The 21,555-nt window shown below is 37.6% G+C and overlaps 3 protein-coding genes and 1 long non-coding RNA gene across 8 annotated transcripts; 2 read left to right on the top strand and 2 right to left on the bottom strand.

Annotated features, from left to right (window-relative positions):
* Window positions 1-29: 29 nt before the first annotated feature.
* Window positions 30-3,148, bottom strand: LOC126867798 (probable ATP-dependent RNA helicase DDX28). Of its 2 annotated transcripts, XM_050622749.1 has the most exons (8): window positions 3,035-3,148; window positions 2,844-2,927; window positions 1,786-2,004; window positions 1,394-1,708; window positions 1,063-1,320; window positions 860-976; window positions 402-793; window positions 30-315 (listed from the first exon to the last, which is right to left on the bottom strand). In XM_050622749.1, exons 3-8 carry the CDS (start codon window positions 1,900-1,902, stop codon window positions 81-83), a joined length of 1,434 nt encoding a protein of 477 aa, XP_050478706.1. In that variant the 5' UTR covers window positions 1,903-2,004; window positions 2,844-2,927; window positions 3,035-3,148; the 3' UTR covers window positions 30-80. The 2 variants fall into 2 exon arrangements, with proteins under 2 accessions (XP_050478706.1, XP_050478705.1); XM_050622748.1 differs by lacking the exons at window positions 2,844-2,927; window positions 3,035-3,148 and adding an exon at window positions 2,077-2,342.
* Window positions 3,149-6,163: 3,015 nt separating this feature from the next.
* On the top strand, window positions 6,164-17,607 carry LOC126867789 (coiled-coil domain-containing protein 170). 4 transcript variants are annotated; one of them, XR_007690417.1, is made up of 16 exons: window positions 6,164-7,916; window positions 9,126-9,221; window positions 9,298-9,429; window positions 9,494-9,682; window positions 9,765-10,034; window positions 10,126-10,270; window positions 10,366-10,538; window positions 10,664-10,864; window positions 10,973-11,116; window positions 11,519-11,682; window positions 11,790-11,898; window positions 12,006-12,242; window positions 12,327-12,499; window positions 12,765-12,882; window positions 13,160-14,447; window positions 17,194-17,607. XR_007690417.1 is itself a non-coding variant. In XM_050622713.1 (15 exons), the coding sequence occupies exons 1-15, from the start codon at window positions 7,794-7,796 to the stop codon at window positions 13,184-13,186; spliced, it is 2,301 nt and encodes a 766-aa protein (XP_050478670.1). In that variant the 5' UTR covers window positions 6,164-7,793; the 3' UTR covers window positions 13,187-14,625. The 4 variants fall into 4 exon arrangements, 2 of the variants coding, with proteins under 2 accessions (XP_050478670.1, XP_050478671.1); XR_007690418.1 differs by having other exon boundaries at window positions 13,160-14,459; window positions 17,206-17,607; XM_050622713.1 differs by lacking the exon at window positions 17,194-17,607 and having other exon boundaries at window positions 13,160-14,625.
* LOC126867830 (uncharacterized) lies at window positions 14,706-17,991 on the bottom strand. The gene is made up of 2 exons (XR_007690421.1): window positions 17,893-17,991; window positions 14,706-14,917 (listed from the first exon to the last, which is right to left on the bottom strand). It is a non-coding gene; the product is annotated as an uncharacterized LOC126867830 (long non-coding RNA).
* Window positions 17,968-21,479, top strand: LOC126867812 (circumsporozoite protein-like). Its single transcript, XM_050622778.1, has 4 exons — window positions 17,968-19,956; window positions 20,041-20,658; window positions 20,847-20,948; window positions 21,072-21,479. The coding sequence occupies exons 1-4, from the start codon at window positions 19,896-19,898 to the stop codon at window positions 21,236-21,238; spliced, it is 948 nt and encodes a 315-aa protein (XP_050478735.1). The 5' UTR covers window positions 17,968-19,895; the 3' UTR covers window positions 21,239-21,479.
* The last annotated feature ends 76 nt before the right edge of the window (window positions 21,480-21,555 follow it).

Raw genomic sequence — 21,555 nt, 5'->3', positions numbered from 1 at the left:
GAAAATAATAGAAGTGACTGAAAAAGCGGTCAAATTTTATAACAAGCAAACGTCCTTTTTTTATTCATAATATATAAATTTCAGTATGGAATATTTTCGACTTCATCTAGATCTTCGATCATTTCCTCTGTAAAATTGTATTCTGTTTCTTCTTCCTTTTCGTCTTTCCTATCCAGAAGGTTAAACACAGGTATTGGTTTCATTTTTCTAACTGCCCTTTCAATTTTTTGAACTACGACGATTTCGCCTGGTTTGGAAATAAAATTTGTTACTCTGGACACACCTATGGTACCTATTCTGCCAGCTCGACCGCATCTAAATAAAATGTGTAATACTTTACTGTCTTTTTCAAATAGAGCATTTAGAATTTAGAACGATCATCACTTATTTAAATTGAATACCTGTGTATGTAGCTGGACGTGTCTAAGGGAAAATCATAATTTAAGATATGATTAACCATTATTGTATCTAAACCTTGGGATCCTCCGTTCGTTGTAGATAACACCATTGTTTTGCCATTTAGGAATTCCCCGTATTTTCCTCGTCGTACATGTAATGGCATATCGCCATTTAAATTTGTAACTTTGACACCGCATTCGTGTAAAAATAAGGAAATCCAATAGGAGGTACTATTTTGATTGCTGAATACAATTACACGCTGTTTATTTAATACTTTGCTTTTCACATATTTCACAAGCTCTATGGGCTTTTGGCTTGGAATTAATCTTACAAACTTTTGTGGAATCAGTATTCTATGTAATTTTTCCGTTGTTACATGTTCCAAAGAATTTATCTATAAACAAGTTATTATAATCCTTTAAAATGAAATTATTTTACAAATAATTCGGATACTACTTACATTTATGATGTCGCTCAGCACAGTTTTAAGACCTGACGGAATTGATGCAGAGACTAAAACGAGTTGGGCTGTTTTAGGAAATTCATTCTCAGTTGTATCGTACTGATGATACCCAATCTATACAAATTAAAGTAGTTACTAAGAAGTATTATTATGCATAATTATTTCATGGAATGCTTTATCTATTTTTTTATTCTACATACCGGTATTCTCCTCAGAAATATTTTTAGCTTTGTCTCAAAGGAAGAATGAAACAAAGAATCTGCTTCGTCTAACACGACAAATCTTACAAATGCGAGATCATATATACCAAATGTTGTCAATTTACTAACAACTCCAAAACTACAAACTAGAATATCAATGTTTCCCACAGGAGGATCCGATATTATCTTTTTTGTCCTCCCACCAGTGATTATCTTTGTTTTAATATTAAGGTGCTTAGATAGCTTAATTAGTTGCAACTAAGGAAAAGAATATATTTTTTAAACACTCTTCTCATAAGTGAAAGGATTATATTAAATTATTGCTACAAACCCCGATTTGTACTGTTAATTCTCTTGAAGGAGTTACGATTAATCCTAATGGTGTATTTATGCTTCTTTGCTCTTCTTTTTGTTTCCATAACACAATTTTAGTTATCAATGGCAGAAGATAAGCTAATGTTTTCCCACATCCTGTTTCTGCTGCTATTAATACATTACATTCTTGAAAAATTTTTGGTATTCCAAGCTTTTGGATTTCTAAAGGTTCGTATATATTTAAATCTTCTAAATTATTACATAAAGAAGCATTTACATCAAGATCCTGAAATGTTTCAGAACCAACTTCCTCATTTGTTTCCACAACGTCCTGAAGAATTAATTACGATCGGTAAAAGAATTACAATAATATAGCTATAGATACAAATTACTATAAACAAAAAATACATTGTTGTAAGGGTATATAAAGAAATGATCGCCTTTAGACTTTCTGTTTTTCCAGCTCTGACTGGCCAATATCGGTTTTTCTTTGGAAAATTTATCACCTTCGTAAAAATCATACATCTGCTTTTTACATTTTATTATTGGTGTTTTTGTTTTCTCATGTTTTACTTCATTATCAGCGACGTCGTTCCCTTTTCGTCGAATTTTAACTATCGCCCTTGCCTAAATTAAAATTTATAAGTGGTTAATTATAAACATATTAGGTAAAGTAAGGCGGAAGGCAAAATTATTTACATAGTGTCGTGTAACATTTAAAAATGTCGCATTAATTTTGGTTTTGCAACCCACGTGACAAAACTGAAACAACATCTAGTACAATTTATGTAAAACGAAAATAGCTTCTATATAAGTTTTTAGATGATTTTAAACAATATTAACTACATATTAACGTGTATAATGTGCCCATATCAAAACTTTAGGACACTAGTATCATAGAAAAAATACTAGTATAGATGACACACTTGTACACATTTTTACTAGAGACGAGATGATATTTTATGGAAATTGGTGTTATGCGTTCTGAAACTGATTGCGTTCGAAAAATCAGAAATTTTATCATATCACGCCCTCTACCGTTGACTAATTGTAACTACAGGATAGATCTGACATTCAACCACTCGTGCCAGTTTCGTCGTGTCCAATCTTACGATTTTCACATCGTATGTGATTTTATCGATGCAAGTATACATATGGTCATATAAACAAATCGTGAAAAATTAACATGTAAGACAACGATGAATAGAGTCTTTTTGTTTTTATCTGAAACATTCATAGCATTTCATGGATGCGCAAAACGTAAACCTTATTTTCCATGTTGATTTTTCACGACTCGATTCTCGGATGGTTCCTTTTATGCTTTCGCCATATGAGCGTCGAGACGTGTTTATATGACCGTGAATAGAGGTTTGAGTGGTTATGTTAACATTATTAGTTGCTTGCATTCTTTGTTATTATTGTAGACAAAGTATAATTTATTTCATTTCCTTCTCATAGCTTTTTACCTTTCTCTCGTCTCTTTCTACATTTTGTCTCCTTTTTTTTTTCTCTCTTCATTTATTTTCACGTTTCTTCCTCCTCTCTCTTTCCTGTTATTATAATTATTAAAAATATAATTTTATTTCAAACTAAACATGATTTATGCTTTCAACTAAATAATTGACTTTATTTAATAAAATTAAATCATAACACGTACGAATAGTTTGTCCAACGAGACGAGGCAGTAAACGTAGACGAAATTTGATTACTGCGACTGCCAACAGGTAACATTTGAGTATCAACCGCAGTAATTAAATTTTGTTTACGTTTACGACCTAGTCTTGATGGACACATTATACCTAATTCCTATGTACGCCGTTGTAAATTGCGGAGGGTGTAAGAGACACTCTGATTTTGCCAAGGTTGGTATTTTAGAATCTGAAACACGGAGTTCTATATAATGACGGGTCTATCTGTTGTATTTAGTCAATGCTTGTATGATTTAGAATTTAGAATTTAAAACGGTGAGTCGTATCAAGAGATTTATCATCCGTGGCGCATGCCTACATCGTACATCTCTAAGTATGATAACAGATGTCGCTCGTCCAATGTTATATCTGTTAATTTATGAAGTACTTATCGTTTTTTTTTTTTAATATTAATTTAAGAAATCGTATTTTATTTTACATATTTACATTTCCGATGAATAATATCCGAAACATATCTACACCTCGCATGACAACTGTTGACTTGCCAATCATACCACCTTGAAGGGTCTCAATGACTAGTGTTTTTATGAGGTTTTGTACAAAATCTCATATTCCATTCGATTTGCAAATACCTAACATCAAAACGAACGTAGATACCTGTTAAGAGTAAGATAATTGTGTGATATATAAAAACATTTATCCTATTCAGTTCAGGATCAGACATAGCTGACGCAAAATAAGTGAGTAGTCTTCACATTTTCTTCTGTCACAATTACAGCATTTCAAATGTATTTATATAATCGAACGCAAACATTAAAATTAATTTTAACAAAAATATTTTCCCCCTATCAACAGAGCAATACAATTACGATCATCTTTACTATTGCGATACAATGTTATTACAGCCATAAATGTCGTGCATAAATTTTACATCCTTTTGTGCAATTTTAATACCCTAATTGCGACTAATGATTGGTTAAAGTCGATCGATAGGAACCGAACGTGACTATAAAATTCATTCGTAAAGTTTAAACGTTTTATTTATTGTTAAGAGTCACAGTGTTAATTATGTCTAACAGTAAATGTTGTTTATGCAATGTTCGTAATTTTCTGTTCGTATAATTACAAGTGATATATTGCACGCAGCTCGCACTTAAAGAGATAACATGTTTAACTTGATAAGAAGATCGCATGAATCAGTCGTTAAATTTGAACGATTATTATCTATCTAATGCGCGCATCGAAGGTTTGCGAAGCGCATTCCAATCTGTTGTTGTTGAACGTACAATAAATGTTACTTCATAGACGAATCATCTGGAGTGTTTTAGTCATCGAGATCGCGTAAATCGAAATTAGCTTTACCGATTTAAATTACGATTATTACAATACAATTTGAATAATTTTTGAATTTCGTATTTATCAATTCATACACTGATCCAATCAATTGGTATTGACATGTTGTTTTTATTAAATTTGTACAACTTATTTTGATAAATTTTTGGTTATTTTTATTTACTGTAGTATTCCTATATATTTTTACAATTTTGCGGGTAAAAATTGTGATCAAAAAATTTAAATCATACGAAATTGCTGTACCAAGAACATAATTTCTCGATTAAGTTCTCGGAAAGAAAGGGTCGTGTACTTAAATCCTTTTGAGGCTGTTTTACCATCAACCTAGAGCATCGAATGCACATACCGCCAACTCATTCGAGATTTTGCGATTTTTGCCAATTCAAGGCTTAGTTTTAGTATGTTAATGAAGATTGGGTGCTTGACCGATGTATGTATTTAGCTACAGACATAAAATTTTGTTCATCTTTTGCTCTTTTTGTTGCTCCCTCTATTTCTTTCGTTAGTCTTTTGATTTTACCATTAGACGTAATTTGGCTGTTGGGTCACTGATAAATTGTGTTGCGAATTTCCGATTGTAAGTCAGACTACCTATACTTGATAATACATAATTAATAATTGATTTGAGTATACAAAGATGAAAATAGGAAGCATACAAAATTCACATTTCTATGTTTCAGATGTATGAAATTACAATTTTATTTGAAAGTAATTAATCGAATCATCTACATATTGTTCTGCAATAATTTATTATTTTGACAGTGTGTATGTTGTCTGAAGTATAATAGAAGAATAGAATTCTATACTTTTTTACGATTGCATACGCTGTTTTATATTTTATTTATATTTTTATACAAGACTTTAGTTTTTATTCAAACAAGTACCATGCTCGATCGATAACGTCGCAAGTGATCCGAAAATAGTGAGGATATCAGGCGACTCTTAAAACGTGGGATACGAAAAAGCATTAAATGTCACGTCTATTCTGTACCTCTTATGTGGTTTTTAGTTTATATGTTTTATGTTCGATCATAGTTATTGCCTTCATCGAAGGATGGCATGAAATACAAAATCCTAACCATTTGTTCCCAGCGTTCTGTGGTGGTCGATTTCTAAAATAAACTCTCGGCGTTAAGGACTTTACCCTTTCCACGGCAGTTTTCAGAACTATGTACTGTGTACATATACGACCGAACGAAGTCCCATGTAACGACGGACCCATCCTGTACTTAGTCAATGTCTCTATAATTTAGAATTTAGTTAATTTAATCTAGTTCATTGTGCTCCTTCTTCTGTTTTACCAGCAATTCTTACATAATTTAAGACAGTATTATTTCAACGAAAGGTGGCGTAATGATAGAAGCCATATCGCATGTACTTCGCTTCCTGTTACTTGAATTTTCGCGCGTCAATTCAAATTATACCTGTCATATTTTTTAACCGTGACCATATAACTCTTTTTTCTTATCCCTTACTCTGACTTACGATATAATTTACATGTTACTTAGTTTATTTACATTTATACATTACATTACATCGCATTTAGAATTTATAAGGATAAGTGTATCAAGGACGATTTATCATCTGTGACGTATCCCTGTATCGTACTCTACCTCTGACTATGAGAACAGGTATTGTTCGCTCGATGTTATATCTGTTAAATTGCAAAGAACTTATTGTTTTATTTGAATATTAGTTTAAGAAATCGTATTCTATTTTATATTTAGAGTTTTACATTTAGATGAATAATATGCGCAACATATCTGCAATTCGCGTAACAACTGTTCACTAATCGACCTTGTTGCCTAGAAGGGTCCCAATGACTGGTATTTTTACGAGATTCTGTGAAAAATTCCATATCCCATTCGATTTCTAAATACCTAATGTCAAAAAGAAAGTATATACGTATTAACAGCAAGATAATTATGTAATATATAATAACAGTTATCACATTCGGTTCAGGGTCATAGCTGATGTAAGATAAGTGAACTGCTGAGTAATACATTTGTAGTCTTCGTATTTTCTTCTCTCACAATTACAGCATTTCAAATGTATTTATATAATCGAACGCAAACACTAAAACTAATTTTAACAAAAATATCGTCCCCTATCAACGTATCAGTACAATCACGATCATCTTTACTATTGCGATACAATGTTATTACAGTCATAAATGTCGCGCGTAAATTTTACGTCCTTTTGTGCAATTTTAATACCCGAATTGCGACTAATGATTGGTCAAAGTCAACCGATAAGAACCGAACGTGACTATAAAATTTATTCGTAAAGTTTAAACGTTCCATTTGTTGTTAAGATTCACGACGTTAATTACGTGTAACGGTAAATGTTGTTTATTGTAATGTTCATAGTTTTCTGTTCGTATAATTGCAAGCGATGTATTGTAGGCAGCACGCACTTAGAGATATAACACGTTTGACTTGATAAGAATCCGTATCAATCGTTAAGTCCGAACGATCGTTATCTATGTAATGCGTGCATCGAAAGTCTGCCAGGCGTATTTCAATCTGTCATTGTTCAACGTACAATAAATATTGCTTCATAGACGAATCGACTGGAGTATTTTAGTTATCGAGATCGCGCGAATGGAAATTAGCTTCGACCATTTAAATTACGATTATTACGATACAATTTGAATGATCGTCGAATTTCGCACTCGTGGATACAGACGCTGATTCCAATCGACTAACATAATCGTTTAACCGTTAAAAATTGGAACCTTATCGTTGAAGAGAGACGATCAACGGTTTCTTCGTTAACGGCGAATTGATTATGTTATCAGCCAGTTTTCTTACGAAGTAGCAGTAGCTTATCATTTCTTATAATTCCTACCTGTAATCTTACGATCGGGCATATCGCTTTTAGAGTGCAATTAAGAAAAGTTTAATCTTGCCAATTCACCTATACTCTAAAGATATGACATTGCATATCGCCGAATATTATGGAAACGCGATTGTATGGCACACTTTCTACAAAGAGAGAAAGAGAGAGAGAGAGAGAGAGAGAGAGGGAGAGAGAGAGAGAAAGAGAGAGAGAGAGAGAGTAATGTTAAAAAATATTTGGAGATATTTATCGGAGATGGGGAGTTGAAAAAGACGGAGGGTAGTTTCTAGGGATCAATGAAATTCGATTGCCTGGAAGTCGGCGTCGCGAAGGGGATGCTAAAACGACGGTTCGTTGCGCATCGACGCGTCCTCTTTGTTGGAAACGCTTTTACACCCTCGAACGTTGCGTTCGGAGGCCCTCGTTACTCCGAAGAATTTCTAATAAAATGTCAATGAAGAAAGCAGATCTTTCTTTTTAAGTGGTCGCGCAACGTGGAACGATCGCGTAGTTGTATACATATGTATAGTGTAGAAGCTGAAAAGTTTCGAGAGTCGGAGAGCAGCGAGGAAGATGTCGTGCGAGGAAGAAAAAAGAGAAACGGAGGAGTCGAGGGAAGCTACGGAAGAAGGAAAGGAGGCCACCGAGGAGGACCTTCGGATTTTCCAAACGCTTTGTATATCATCGCCTCGAAAGGTGTTCTTCGTTCGCGTCACATCAAATCTATCACAGAGCCTAGACGCACCCGTTTATTTGCACATATCTATATTAGATACATACATACGTGGAATGACTGTACATATTAGCAAATTCTTCTCGTCAAACGCACTTTCTTTTTCTACCGCGTAAACATTCGCGTTGATAGTTTGTTTTTGCTTTTGTCGATGTCAACGCAATCGCAAACCACTCGTCGTTCACATTTTGCACGAGGATTTCGTTTCGAAGGAGACTATCGACGGGGAACGACTAGTACGGGATGCAATTTGTCGAACTCGTTTCCTCCTCGATTACGATTACTCGCGATCTACGCGAGCGGTTAGTACGCCGGATGATAAACAACCGACACGATCGAACAAATTGTATTTTGTTTTCGAATTAGCCGATTTGACGATATCATGATCGAAATTGAATTTGCTTATTTTTTTTTTTTTTTTCGTCAGCGATCGTCTAATTACTTGAATCGTGCGTTTGTTTAACGTAGATATTGACTGGCACGCGAGTGGCCAGGGGTTACCTCGGTTGCCATAGCGTTGCTGCATACAATCGATTCTACCTGTCGCCGTACGCTTTTATCCCTGTCTCCCTCGTTCACCCTCGTCTGCACTCGGTTTCTTGCGCATTCGTGGTCGCAGCCGCGAAATATTAAATCAGTATGTTTCTGTAAATCTTTGCTGGTCTATGACAATCGTGCCGTTACCACGGCATAGGCTTCCTATTAAACCGGATAAGAGCATCTGATAATAGCGAGTGGCTGTAAAGGAAATTATCGACGAAATACACGAGTTTCAAGGCAACGAGCTTCATCGCCGTGTATTCGAAAAAACCGTTGTCTTTCGATCCAAACGAATCGAAACGCGAAATCGACGCGGATATTTTTTACTCGGGAGCTAGGACATTAACTTAAGACATAAATTTTCGAATACTTTCCAACGTACTAGAAACGATCACCCGGGACAGACAACGCGTTCGTAGGCGGCATAGCGTGCACGGTCGAAGCGATCGCACGGAAATAAAATCGGAAGCGGAAGATAGAACGCTGCTTGCACGTTGCGTTTCACGAAGCTTCGTCGAGTGACTCTAAGAATCAGATAAAAGCCGAATAAAGCGTCGCTTGTATGGCCGTTCCCTGATATCGCTAGAAAGTAGATATATTTGATATATCAGCTTTTGAATCTGTTACCGTAGATCGTCGAGGAGGAAGCCATGACCCATGATCTAACGACTACGTTGAGGAGCGAGCTAGCAGCACTCGAGTATAAACGCGACCGGTTGATGTCCGAGGTAAACCTGTTCCATCTGACTTTGATCGGCGATGCGATAGTCGGATAATAATAATCGGCAGTATGTTCGCGCCTAGCTCCAAGAAACGAAGAATCTCGTGAGATTCCGAGATCAACGAATAGCCGAGTTGCAGTTAGAGGCAGAACAACTTCGCGAACAAGCAGCCAGACAGAATTCCATCGTATTGAGCTTGAAGAAACGCATACAGGTCACTTTCGGCTTCTTTAGTTGGTAATATTTGACCTTCGTTCTTTCTCTATTCGACGGTTTAGGAATTGGAAGAACGCGAGAGGAATCTTTATACGAGCCAAGGAAGGAACGAGACCGTGCTGCGTTCTTTGCAACGAGATTTAAAGTATCATCAGGAGAAGAATCGGGAATACGAGAAGAAGATACGTCAGCTTGAACAGACCGTGTCGGAAGAGATCGAATCGAGAGAACGAGCCCGTTCAAGTTTTCAGGTTTGATCCGCAAACTCCAAGCCGATTTTATCGCGATCGATCGATTTGTCGTTTACACGGTCGATATGCTCTTTCGATAAAGGAATTTACGCGGAGATTGGCGAACGCATTGAGCGTCGAGTATCGCGAAACCGTTCATCCTAGTCCTGAAATCGTGATGCACAAAGTGGAGGAGCTGGTGCAAGAAGCGAATCGCGTTCGCGCGAAGAATACGAGTATCGAAGCGCAACTGACTACCGCCGAGGTAGACTTTAGAAGCTGCCGGGATGCGTTGGACTGTACCGTAGCCGAGAAGGAACAACTTCAGCGTCAAGTATCTTCGCAATTGGTCGACTTGGATCGTCTCAGACAGGTATCCGTTTATCTCTCGAGGCGCGTTTATCTCTCAAATTGCGAAATTTGCCGCTGACGGAACTCAGAGATCTCGATCGCTTGTTTGTCAGGACAAAGAATGCCTGGAGATGCGATACAAAGTGGCGGAAAGGGAACTGGACGGGTTGAGGGATAAATTGTTAAACGCGAACAGAAGCATAAGCAACGCGACCGGAAATATATCGAATCAAGAGGCGTTGATCGGACAGCTGCGAGGTGATTCGTTTGGCGAATATATTCTTCGCGTTTCTCGTTCTTCGTCTTCTCTTCTTTCTTCTTTTCCTTCTTCTCCTCCTTCTTCTTCTTCGCAGAAGATCTGACGCAACGGGACGAAAAGTGTCAGCGCGTGCAAACCGAGTTACGCCACCTTTTGGAATCGTTGGCAACGCTCGTCAGCGGTCCGAACAGATTCATCGAGTCTCACGAGAACGTCATTAAGGATCGCATTAGGGAGATCTTGGCCGAGAACAAAGATCAGGCTCTTGTATTTCTTATTCGTTTTCCTATTATCTAAGGACGTGACGTTTGATAACGTGCCCCGTTGCACGCAAGCGTCGAGTGGAAACGGAAAATTCGTAATTCGTTGAACGAATCTTTCCTCTTGCCTAGGCGATTCAAAAGCTTCGAGACAAGGTAAACGCGGCGACGGAATCGACTACTCGGCAGGGCGAATTGATCGAAACGACTGTGGCGAAGATGCGAAATCTCGAGGACGAACGATCGGACCTGGGGAATAAAGTTCGCAAATTAGAAACCGAGTTGACCGATTGCGAGCTGTTGAAGGAATCTCTGCGCAGAGAAAAACAAATGGTAACCGTATGCACATGTACGGATGTACGCGCGCACGTGTAAAGCGACAGCTTTAAAGCGACGTGATTTCGATCGATCGTACGTATCGTGCGTTTCGAATTGTTCCAGTTCGTAACGTTTCTCAACCGACTAGGAAAAGCGATGCAATTGGACGAGATCTCGGAGGAAATGGGTCTCGATCTTCAAACGGAATCGCTTCTGATACGAGCCGAGCAACTGGCCAGATTAGAAACCGACAAATTAGTGGATAAGGTAAAAAATACGAGATATCCAACTGACTCGAGGTTCGATTTCACTTTCTCCATCAAATTGCTAATGTGTTGTCTCGTTTGTTCTGTGTTTGTTTGCGTCGCAAATGTTGCGGTTTCCGCGGTCGCGCAGTTCTCGTGCTGCGACTACACCATCTTACCGAGGACTCGGCGCGAGCGATCCTTCCACGAGCTTCCTTCTATGAAAGAAGTAAGCCAAATTGGCGGGCGAGATTTACCAAATGGTCGAATTTTCTCAATTTCATTTCGTATGGGACGCGACGACGACGCTCGAGAACGCTATTTCTGTCGCGACCATAACACGCTTTTATTATCGTACGCGCAATTCTATTCACAGTTCACGCGTCTGTCAGTTCTTCTTTTTCTTGTTTCCCTTGCTACTTAGACCTCGGTGGTGTATCAGCTGCAGCGTCGCGTAAGGACGCTTCGGGAGCAATTGCAACGCCGGGATCTTCATTTGGATCTCCTTCGCAGAAAATTATCGCTTCAAGAGGACAGCGTGAAAATGAAATCGTTGCTGCAAAGCGAGAGAGACGAAGCGAATCTTCGGTACGTACACGTACAGCGAATTTACCGCGCTTTTCCGCAATATAGGTAGCAATTGGAAAACGTTGCAAAGCGTTTCTCCACCTTGACGACTAATCGTTCGTTTCAAGAGCGAAGAAATTGTCGAAACAAACCGATCGCTTGCAAGTTCAACTTTTGGAAGAGAGGTCAAGAAATCGCGAGCTAAGCGCCCAATTGACGGAAGCCGCGGATTACAAAGTAATCTTCTTGTTTGTTTCCTCTTACCGCGCTAAACGACACACGCACGCACGCACGCACACACACACACACACACAGAGTGGTGAGAGTCGATGTTTGAAAACTAGATAGCGGCTTTGGAACGCAGTCGAAAGATAGAAGAGGTTCAAAAACGGCTGGTCGAGAGCGAGATGCTGAGAACTCGATGCAACAGAAAATTAACCCTCTTGAAAGAACAAATGAGAACAACGAGCGAGACTGCCGAGCAGGAAAGATCCATCAGCGACCATTCGTTGCAACTGCTTAGGGACGAGCTGGCGCAAGTCAAACAAAATCTTTCCGAGATGACGAAAAGGGAATCCCAGGTAAGTAGGTGTTTGCCAACGAACTTGACATCGCGCGAGCTTGCGTGGTTTCGATTTTTCAATCGTTACGGTTTCCTCCTTCAGCTGCAAAGTTTCCGTGTTTCCGTGGTGAAATTATTATCGGAACCAATTTGCACACCCGATTACGAGATAATTTCGCGACTGCAAAAAACAATAGCGGCACATCGTGATTTCACCATGCTGTCGCGCCGATACGACGAGCCATTGGATACGACCAGTCCTTCCAGATGTACAAGGTAAAGCCCCATCTTCGGTTTATCTTTCATAGACGATAATGTCGGTTTGCTTAGGTCGGATTCGGTTTTTCTTTTTCCACATATCTGAGAATACGTGCGAGAAACGTGCCATAACTGATACAGCGTTGTATAGAAAAGAACGTTATCGATATTTGCTCGTACGCGATACGAGCAATTTCTCTTTGCTCGTGTGCCTGTTGCGATCAGAAACCGAGATCGAAAGTAACGAAATAGTAGCGAAAACGCGCTAACCACTCTGTTTCAGCATACATACGATGCATCCTCCTAGATCGCCAGGGTCGCGATGCGCTCGTTACGAAGACAGCGGATTTGCAGATCCGCCGGATCTTCGCGATGTCGAAGACGAATTCAACAAACGACCGGTACGAAGCAGCCTACTTCCGTGACGTTGCGTCGATCGACGCAATTACCGCGTTAAACGTACGAATATTTCGAGCACGTAGAAATACGAGAAGTTTGATTAGACGAAAAGAAAAAAAAAAAAAAAAAAAAGAAAAGAAAATGACAAACGACGAAGTAGTCTCTTTCTTCCGATTTGTATTTCTTATGTCACAAGCATTGTTGCGTACGCGACTCGGTTGGAAGCGAGAGGAGAGCTGGTGTATAGCGTCGGTGTAGAGTGGAACAACCGCATTCCAGGATGCAGACGGTAGAGAGCGAGACTGAAGTTGCTGTGCTGGTTGAGCGCGGGAACGCGATGCAGCGAGGTAGACGAGAGGGGACCAAGGAGGACGAAAGGAACATCGTCTAGTAGTATGCGAATCCGTTCGAGCCTCGTATCTCGTATCTTCCTGCTCGAACCAAAGTGTGCCGCGCACTATATGCGTGTCGAGCACTACGCAAACAGACCTCTGGCTTTTCGAAACTTTCCTGGTCTTCTTGTCCGGTCGTATTCCAGAGGACCGATATCGCAGACGAAAGCAAACGAAATGTATTTTCATTTCCTTTTTTTTTCCTTCTTTACCGTTAATTCGTATTTTTAGTTGTTCTACCGACCACTATTACCTTGAGTCTATACGCAGTCTTTCGGAGTGTAGAAAAAACGCCACGTTAAATACCACGGTATCGCGATACAAAAGGAGCAACAGAAATGGGAACGGTAAAAAAAGCAAAGTAATCATAGATAGTATGTATTTGCGATATTGTTGGAAGTTATTATTCCAGATAATCTCGGCTTTTACGCTATGGCGTTTTCCAAAGAGCAAAGAAGCAGGGTTGCGTGATTTTATGGGGCGTGTTTCTTGCTTAGTAGAAAAGTACATACGTACACTATGTACAGCACATACCTACACGTAGTACGTCGTATACTGGTTAGCCCTGAACTTGGCCAGCAGTGAACTACCTCTTTCTTTGCAGGAACGTGAATGCGTGAATGCAAAGGCGTCATCTTTGGCCTCCTTATTTCTCGTTGCGTGCAAACACACGCGTTACGACTATTTCGACGCCAAGCAAGTACACTGTACATGTTACTTTCCACGCTTAAACACGTACCACGAAACGATATTGTCGATCCACTGTCAAAGCTAGCAGATATTTAACAACAATACATTTCGTTCACACCTTGGCCACTCTTTCGTCCATTTGGAATTATCGATCGCGATCGAAAGTACGAACAGAAAATTTTCTGTTCGAGCATATTTTTCTTTGATCTCGGTTCAACGAATTTACTGGAAAGTTTCGTAACGAATCTGTCTTCACGTTGGATGCGTACACCGACAGTATACCGACATGTTGATCAGATTCGGATGAAAGTAGGAAAATAAAGATGAAGTGGAAGTACTTGTGGAATTATCTTTTGTAATTTTGATTATTTCGATTATTATTCAGGTGATTAGAGATTTCGTTGATTGTGAACATAATCGTGAATTTAGCTTTCTTCGCACAAGTATCGATATATTAGGTTTTTAATTAAGTAGAACGGAACTAGGTTTCTATCCAGGTATACGGTGGAGTGAATAAAGTATCGATTAATAACTTAATCAGCTACGTAAAGCCAAAAGTGTGTATACTACGAAAATGACGATTAAATATGTTGCGTTCTGCTTATCTATCGCTTATGCGCTTATCTATTTAGAAACTAACAATGACTATCAGTGTCCATTTCAATCGCGTAAAAGTAGACGGAAGGACAAAAAGGGAATAAGGATCGTCGAAAGAAAATGCAATGACAAAAAAGTTTTATATGTCTAGTCAAACGACAAAAAATTTATATGGCCAATTTCTACATGTTTCGAATTAGTTACGTATACATATATGCATATAAACTCGTCAGATTTAAAAGCCGTTGGTCGTGCCTGCACCCCGTCGTACACGTATCGTTGAGGTCGGTTATGCCAAGTGAGACAACACTACTCCAAGTTTTCCCAAGATTTTCTTTAGGTTAATTGCTTCCGGATCCTGAAAAGAAACACAAAAATTCCAATAGCATCGTACAGGTTACGTGTAAACGAATCAAGTTTAACAGGTGCAGTTACGCGTTATTGAAACTTCCGATGTTTTCTTGGAATATCGTTTCTTAAAAAGCAACATGCAAATATTTTGAAGATGACCGTGGATAAACAACAAATTCAAGAATAAAATAATTCGTAACTTACCGCCTCTGGCGAAGGATTAGGTTCTGGGTTAGCATTGCTCGCAGAAATTAAGGCAATCATAAAAATGACTGCAACGCAAAGTAAGAATCTCATGGCTTTCATGGTTCTCGAATGTTTGTTATTGCTACGTATGTAACTTGTGCGATCTTCCTGTGTTTGTCGAAATCGTCCGCGGCTCCGTTATTTATACCCGAAAAAAATCGTTAAAATTATCGACGAAGTAATACCTATCGTTATATCCTTCATATTGTCCACCAAAAGTACCAAAAAAAAAAACATTAAGATAAACGTGTACATTTACCACAAAAAAAAATCAGTAAGTTACAGTCGATAGCTTAGAACAATAACAGCGTGAAAAGTGCGTAGAACGCAATTTAGAGTGAGAATTACTTTTGCTTATCATATTCGTTATATTAAACTGTATCGTGTATATCTACGACTCACGTGTAAGGAATATTAAAATGTCGATTACGAAAATGGAAATAAGATTCCATCTTAAAGCTTAAAAAATATTCCTTTTAAAGCTTAAACGATATTCTGAAATTATAGACTTACACTACTGCATGATTGATAGAAATAAAGCAACCATGGAAGTTGACCTTACAAAAATTTTTCCGCAACCGTTGCATATACAGGGTGGTTGGTAACTGGCGGTACAGGCGGAAAAGGGGGTGATTCTACGCGAAAAAAGAAGTCGAAAATATAGAATAAAAATTTCTTTTTTTATTTAAAAAATTTTTTTAGAAATCTACAGTGAGATCCGTTATAACGAGACGCGATAAAGTGCACGCGTACCGAGCGAAAATTCACAGTCGATTTTCTCGAAAACGAAGCCTCGAACGAAAAATTTTTATTGTATATTTTCGACTTCTTTTTTCGCGTAGAATCACCCTCTTTCCGCTTGTACCACCAGTTACCAACCATCCTGTATGTATAGATAGATGCCAGAAATCGTTGTTTAAAGATAGTAACGAGCATAGAGGTCACCTGCTTGCCATCGTTGTATATTGCAATTGTAACTTTAGGTGCCTTTTTTGCCATTCGTATACATACGATTCGAGGTTCGCCAAATCCCCATAGCATTAACCGATGACCGTCCACTTGTTGCTTATTTTTTGGATTGGAATATTACGAACGACATAAATAAGATTGTATAAGGAAGATTATTCAAATTTCACTAATATCAAATATACGTGTAACATGTACGGGGTAGTTATTTTTGCCATTATTTTCAGTGTCGTTAGATCAATCGTCGCAATTAATCGAATAGTGAAGTATAGTCACTATTTATCTTATCGCATCGATTCTATCCTCTGTATTTTAATTAAAAATTTTATTAGTCCCAAGATAATCATCTATTTTATACGATGACTTATAGAATCATAAAAGAAAAGTTTCTATTATATTTTTTAGCGACCGACAATAGTAGAATATAAAATATAAAACAGATATAATTCGAAAAAATAGACGCTCCAACAACTGTGGTAAATTAAATACGATTAAAAAGAAATTAAATAACTCGGATAGAACAAAATTGAACGCTGGCGAATATTTGACTTTTTACTTGAATATCATTGGCCTCCTTATTTCTCGTTACGTACAAACACACGCTTTACGACTATTTTAACGCCAAGCAAGTACACTGTACATGTTACTTTTCACGCATAAACACGTATCAGGAAACAATATTGTCAAAGCTGACAGCTATTTAACAACGATACGTTTCATTCACACCTTGGCCACTCTTTCGTCCATTAGGAATTATCGATCGCGAATCGAAAGCACGAACAAAATTTCGTTGAAAATTTGCTGTTCGAGCACATCTTTCTTTGATCTCGGTTCAACGAATTAACTGCAAAGTTTCGTGACGAATCTGTCTTCACGTTGGGCGCGGACAGTATACTGACATGCCGGTCGGACTCGGATGAAAGTCGGAAAATAAAGATGAAGTGGTAGTACCTATGGAGTTATCTTTTCTAATTTTGATGATTATTTTGATTATAATTTAGCTGATTAGAGATTTCGTTGATTGTCAACATAATCGTGAATTTAGTTTTTAATTAAGTAGAACGGGACTAGGTTTCTATCTAGGTACACGGTGGATTAAATAAAGTATCGATAAATAACTTAATCAGCTACGTAAAGCCAAAAGCACGCGATCATGGGTATATCTGTGTATGTGAAAATGACGATTAAATATGTTGCGTTCTGCTTATCTATCGCTTATGCGCTTATCTATTTAGAAACTAACAATGGCTGTCTGTGTCATTTCAATCGGATAAAGTAGACGGAAGGACAAAAAGGGAATAAGGATCGTCGAAAGAAAATGCAATGACAAAAACTTTTATATGTGTAGTTAAACGACAAAAAATTTATATGGCCAATTTTTACATGTTTCTAATTAGTTATGTATACATATATGCACATAAACTCGTCAGATTTAAAAGCCGCTGGTCGTGCCTGCACCCGTCGTACACGTATCGTTGAGGTCGGTTATTTCAAGTGAGACAACGCTACTCCAAGTTTTCCTAAGATTTTCATTATATTAATTGCTTTCGGATCCTGAAAAGAAACACAAAAATTCCAATAGCATCGTACAGGTTACGTGTAAACGAATCAAGTTTAACAGGTCTAGTTACGCGTTATTGAAACTTCCAATGTTTTCCAAATCGAAGTTAATCAAAGTGGAATATCGTTTCTTAAAAAGCAACATGCAAATATTTTGAAGATGACCGTGAACAAACAACAAATTCAAGGGTAAAATAATCCGTAACTTACCGCCTCTGGCGAAGGATTAGGTTCTGGGTTAGCATTGCTCGCAGAAATAAAGGCAATCATAAAAATGACTGCAACGCAAAGTAAGAATCTCATGGCTTTCATGGTTCTTGAATGTCTGTTATTGCTACGTATGTAACTTGTGCGATCTTCCTATGTTTGTCGAAATCGTCCGCGACTCCGTTATTTATACCCGAAAAAAATCGTTAAAATTATCGACGAAGTAGTACCTATCGTTATATCCTTCATATTGTCCACCAAAAGCACCAAAAGAAACATTAAGATAAACGTGTAAATTCACCAAAAAAAAAAAAAAAAAAAAAAAAAAATCAGTAAGTTACAGTCGATAGTTTAGAACAATAACAGAGTGAAAAGTGAGTAGGGCGCGATTTAGAGTGAGAATCATTTTAGCGTTAGTTATTATTGTCGTTTCGTGTTTATCTTTAATACGTTTTGTATCTGTCAAGCATAATTTTTGCTAATTTATCTTATATTTAATAGCTACCTATTTCTGCGATATCAAAATTATTACTTTTGTCTATCATATTCGTTATATTGAACTACATCGTGCATATCTATAGCCCATGTGTAAAGAATATTAAAATGTCGATTACGAAAATGGAAATAAGATTCTTCCTTGAAGCTTAAAAAATAAGCCTTTTAAAGCTTAAACGATATTCTGAAATTATAGAATTACACGACTGCATGTTTGATAGAAATAAAGCAATCATGGAAGTTGGCCTTCCAAGAATTTTTCCGCAACCCTTGCCTATATATGTATAGGTAGATGCCAGAAATCGTTGTTTAAAGATAATAACGAGCATAGAAGTCACCTGCTTGCCATCGTTGTATATTGCAATCGCACCTTTAGGTGCTTTTTTTTGCGTCTCGTATACATACGATTCGAGGTTCGCCAAATCTTAATGATCGTATCACGTAATCGCTGCATCCCGATAGCATTAACCGATGAGCGTCCACTTGTTGCTTATTTCTTGGAGTGGAATATTACGAACGACATAAATAAGATTGTATAAGGAAAATTATTCAAATTTCACTAATATCAAATATACGTGTAACATGTACGGGGTAGTTAATTTCGCCATTATTTTCAGTGACGTTAGATCAATCGTCGCAATTAATCGAATAGTGAAGTATAGTCATTACTTATCTTATCACATCGATTCTATCTTCTGTATCTTAATTAAAAATTTTATTCGTCCCGAGATAATCACCTATTTTACTCGATGTCTTATCGAATTATAAAAGAAATGTTTCCATTATATTTTTTGACAACTGACGATAATAGAATATGAAATATAAAACAGATATTGCTCGAAAAATAGTTATTCCAACAACTGTGGTAAATTAAATCTAATTAAAAAGAAATTAAATAGATCAGATAGAACAAAATTGAACAGTGACGAATATTTAACTTTTTACTTGAATATCAGTATCTCACCGTCTAAAAGTTCTTTTCTCTTTTATTTGCTCGAATATCGCACTTAAAAAGATAATAATATGTAGAATGTATAAGATATAGATACGATTGAATAAATTGTGTCTTGTAATATTTGAAGTAATGTTTTACTTCATACGTTTGATCATTTAAACGGATCATCCCATTATACGATTTATGGTATACGTAGTTGTAAAATTGCGCAAAATTAATATCATTTATAGAATGAAGACTGATTCATGATTCACAAGCAACGATACTTCGTTTCTTTGATCCGTTGAAAAATACAATTTCCTTTCCGCCAATGAGGTCAGTACGATAAAGAAATAGACACAGATAACGAGGAACAAGAAATTAACGGCATATGATTTTTTATACGTTAATCGCGTATCTTGTCAAGGTAGTGATATTGATTGAAGATATCTATCCCGATAAGGGTGAAGTTTCCATGATAAGCCAGCAAAGGGTATTTCTACACCTCCAAGCTTTTCAGCATTCGTGGATGAACATTCGTAGCATCGACGTGAATTAAATAGTTATAGCAAGAAACATGAGAGTGCACGAATTTTTAATAATCTTGTTCACGATCGGACTCGTTGCCTCGCAATCGGGTAATGTATCAGTGCAATCAAATATCCACGTATAATTTTTAAATTTACATATGAACAGATATTATATATTTGTCTTTAAATTAGGGGAACGAACGCTCAAGTGCTTCAAATGCGACGGCGATTCATGTAAAGAACAGAAAGTTTCCACGGAAACGTGCAAGATAAATCCTCCAGACACGAATACAACCCCAACTGTACCATCGGCTGAACCATCGACTGAACCATCGACTCAACCATCGGCTGAACCATCGGCTGAACCATCGGCTGAACCATCGGCTGAACCATCGGCTGAACCATCGGCTGAACCATCGGCTGAACCATCGACTGAACCATCGGCTGAACCATCGACTGAACCATCGGCTGAACCATCGGCTGAACCATCGGCTGAACCATCGGCTGAACCATCGGCTGAACCATCGGCTGAACCATCGGCTGAACCATCGGCTGAACCATCGGCTGAACCATCGGCTGAACCATCGGCTGAACCATCGGCTGAACCATCGGCTGAACCATCGGCTGAACCATCGGCTGAACCATCGGCTGAACCATCGGCTGAACCATCGGCTAAACCATCGGCTGAACCATCGGCTGAACCATCAACGACCACGACTACAACAAGAGTAAATACTACAGCCAAGAATAAATCAACGGTCACGGCTTCAGTCACGACTAACTCAATGACCAACGCTTCAGCCAAGAAACGTAATATTTATCTCGTATGATTCAGTTTGTAATCGTTGTTCCTTTGATGTATTAGAAGGGGGTTTCAGCTCCTGTTTCATAACGTACAGTAAAAATATAATAGATTGGATAGTTGTGCAAAATGAAATTACAAATTATACTTGTTATATCTTTACAGTACATAATATGTTTTTTATATGTATTTTTAGTTGACATGAATACTGATAGAAAGCGTAGAAGTGTAATCGGTCGGTTCCCACGAATACAGTCCGTTAATGACAACGTTACATATCACTGTTATTTAAAAATTGGTAAGGCATTTTTCTATATTATTTTTTCGATACGCATAGTTTATTCGAAGTTTGTGTTGACGTGAAACACGTAAATGAACTTAGGTTTTGTTAATTAGTTACACATGTATTTTTCTCTTATAGAGAATGGCACGGAATCCAGGGGTTGTACCACGGAAGATGATTTCTGCAAAAATAACAGTTCTACATGTAAACTCTGCGAAACGGACGAATGCAATTCAGCAACGTCAACTGTTGTATTTACATCTATGATTTTCTCTTTGGCAGTAATCCTATTATTTGTAAGATAAACTAATAGTTTTCTTATCGTGAAGCCACCTTTTTTAACAACAACAATCAACAATGCCTCAGCAACGATCAACTAGATTTTTCCATTTCTTCTTGATAAAAAAAAGACATTGTATCGAACGGACATAGAGTTTTATAAATTTAACAGTAAGAAAGAAGTGGGATTCTATTGACAATTATAACTAAAATAACATATTGTACATATATCTATAAAGTTGTAAAATAAAAGCTTTATTTATGTAATTTAAGATAGAACCAAAATTACACGAGCAGTAATTGTTGGTTTGTACAAGTTGTGAACCTCCGTCCCTCGTATACA

The sequence above is a fragment of the Bombus huntii genome, chromosome 7, assembly GCF_024542735.1.
Source record: "Bombus huntii isolate Logan2020A chromosome 7, iyBomHunt1.1, whole genome shotgun sequence".
Classification (NCBI taxonomy): domain Eukaryota; kingdom Metazoa; phylum Arthropoda; class Insecta; order Hymenoptera; family Apidae; genus Bombus; species Bombus huntii.
Note: the sequence above shows the minus strand (reverse complement) of the source record. Positions and strands in the feature narration are given on the sequence as shown.

What these genes read in the sequence shown, in the direction of transcription:
- LOC126867812 (XM_050622778.1), top strand. Translation starts at nt 19,896, where the DNA reads ATGAGAGTGCACGAATTTTTAATAATCTTGTTCACGATCGGACTCGTT. An exon ending in ACTCGTTGCCTCGCAATCGG is followed by an intron (nt 19,957 to 20,040) that starts GTAATGTATCAG and finishes TCTTTAAATTAG; the next exon opens with GGGAACGAACGCTCAAGTGC. An exon ending in TCACTGTTATTTAAAAATTG is followed by an intron (nt 20,949 to 21,071) that starts GTAAGGCATTTT and finishes TTTCTCTTATAG; the next exon opens with AGAATGGCACGGAATCCAGG.
- LOC126867798 (XM_050622748.1), bottom strand. Translation starts at nt 2,151, where the DNA reads ATGTTGTTTCAGTTTTGTCACGTGGGTTGCAAAACCAAAATTAATGCG. An exon ending in TAAATGTTACACGACACTAT is followed by an intron (nt 2,005 to 2,076) that starts GTAAATAATTTT and finishes ATTTTAATTTAG; the next exon opens with GCAAGGGCGATAGTTAAAAT. An exon ending in TGCTGAGCGACATCATAAAT is followed by an intron (nt 794 to 859) that starts GTAAGTAGTATC and finishes ACTTGTTTATAG; the next exon opens with ATAAATTCTTTGGAACATGT.
- LOC126867789 (XM_050622713.1), top strand. Translation starts at nt 7,794, where the DNA reads ATGTCGTGCGAGGAAGAAAAAAGAGAAACGGAGGAGTCGAGGGAAGCT. An exon ending in ACTTGGATCGTCTCAGACAG is followed by an intron (nt 10,035 to 10,125) that starts GTATCCGTTTAT and finishes CTTGTTTGTCAG; the next exon opens with GACAAAGAATGCCTGGAGAT. An exon ending in CCGACAAATTAGTGGATAAG is followed by an intron (nt 11,117 to 11,518) that starts GTAAAAAATACG and finishes CTTGCTACTTAG; the next exon opens with ACCTCGGTGGTGTATCAGCT.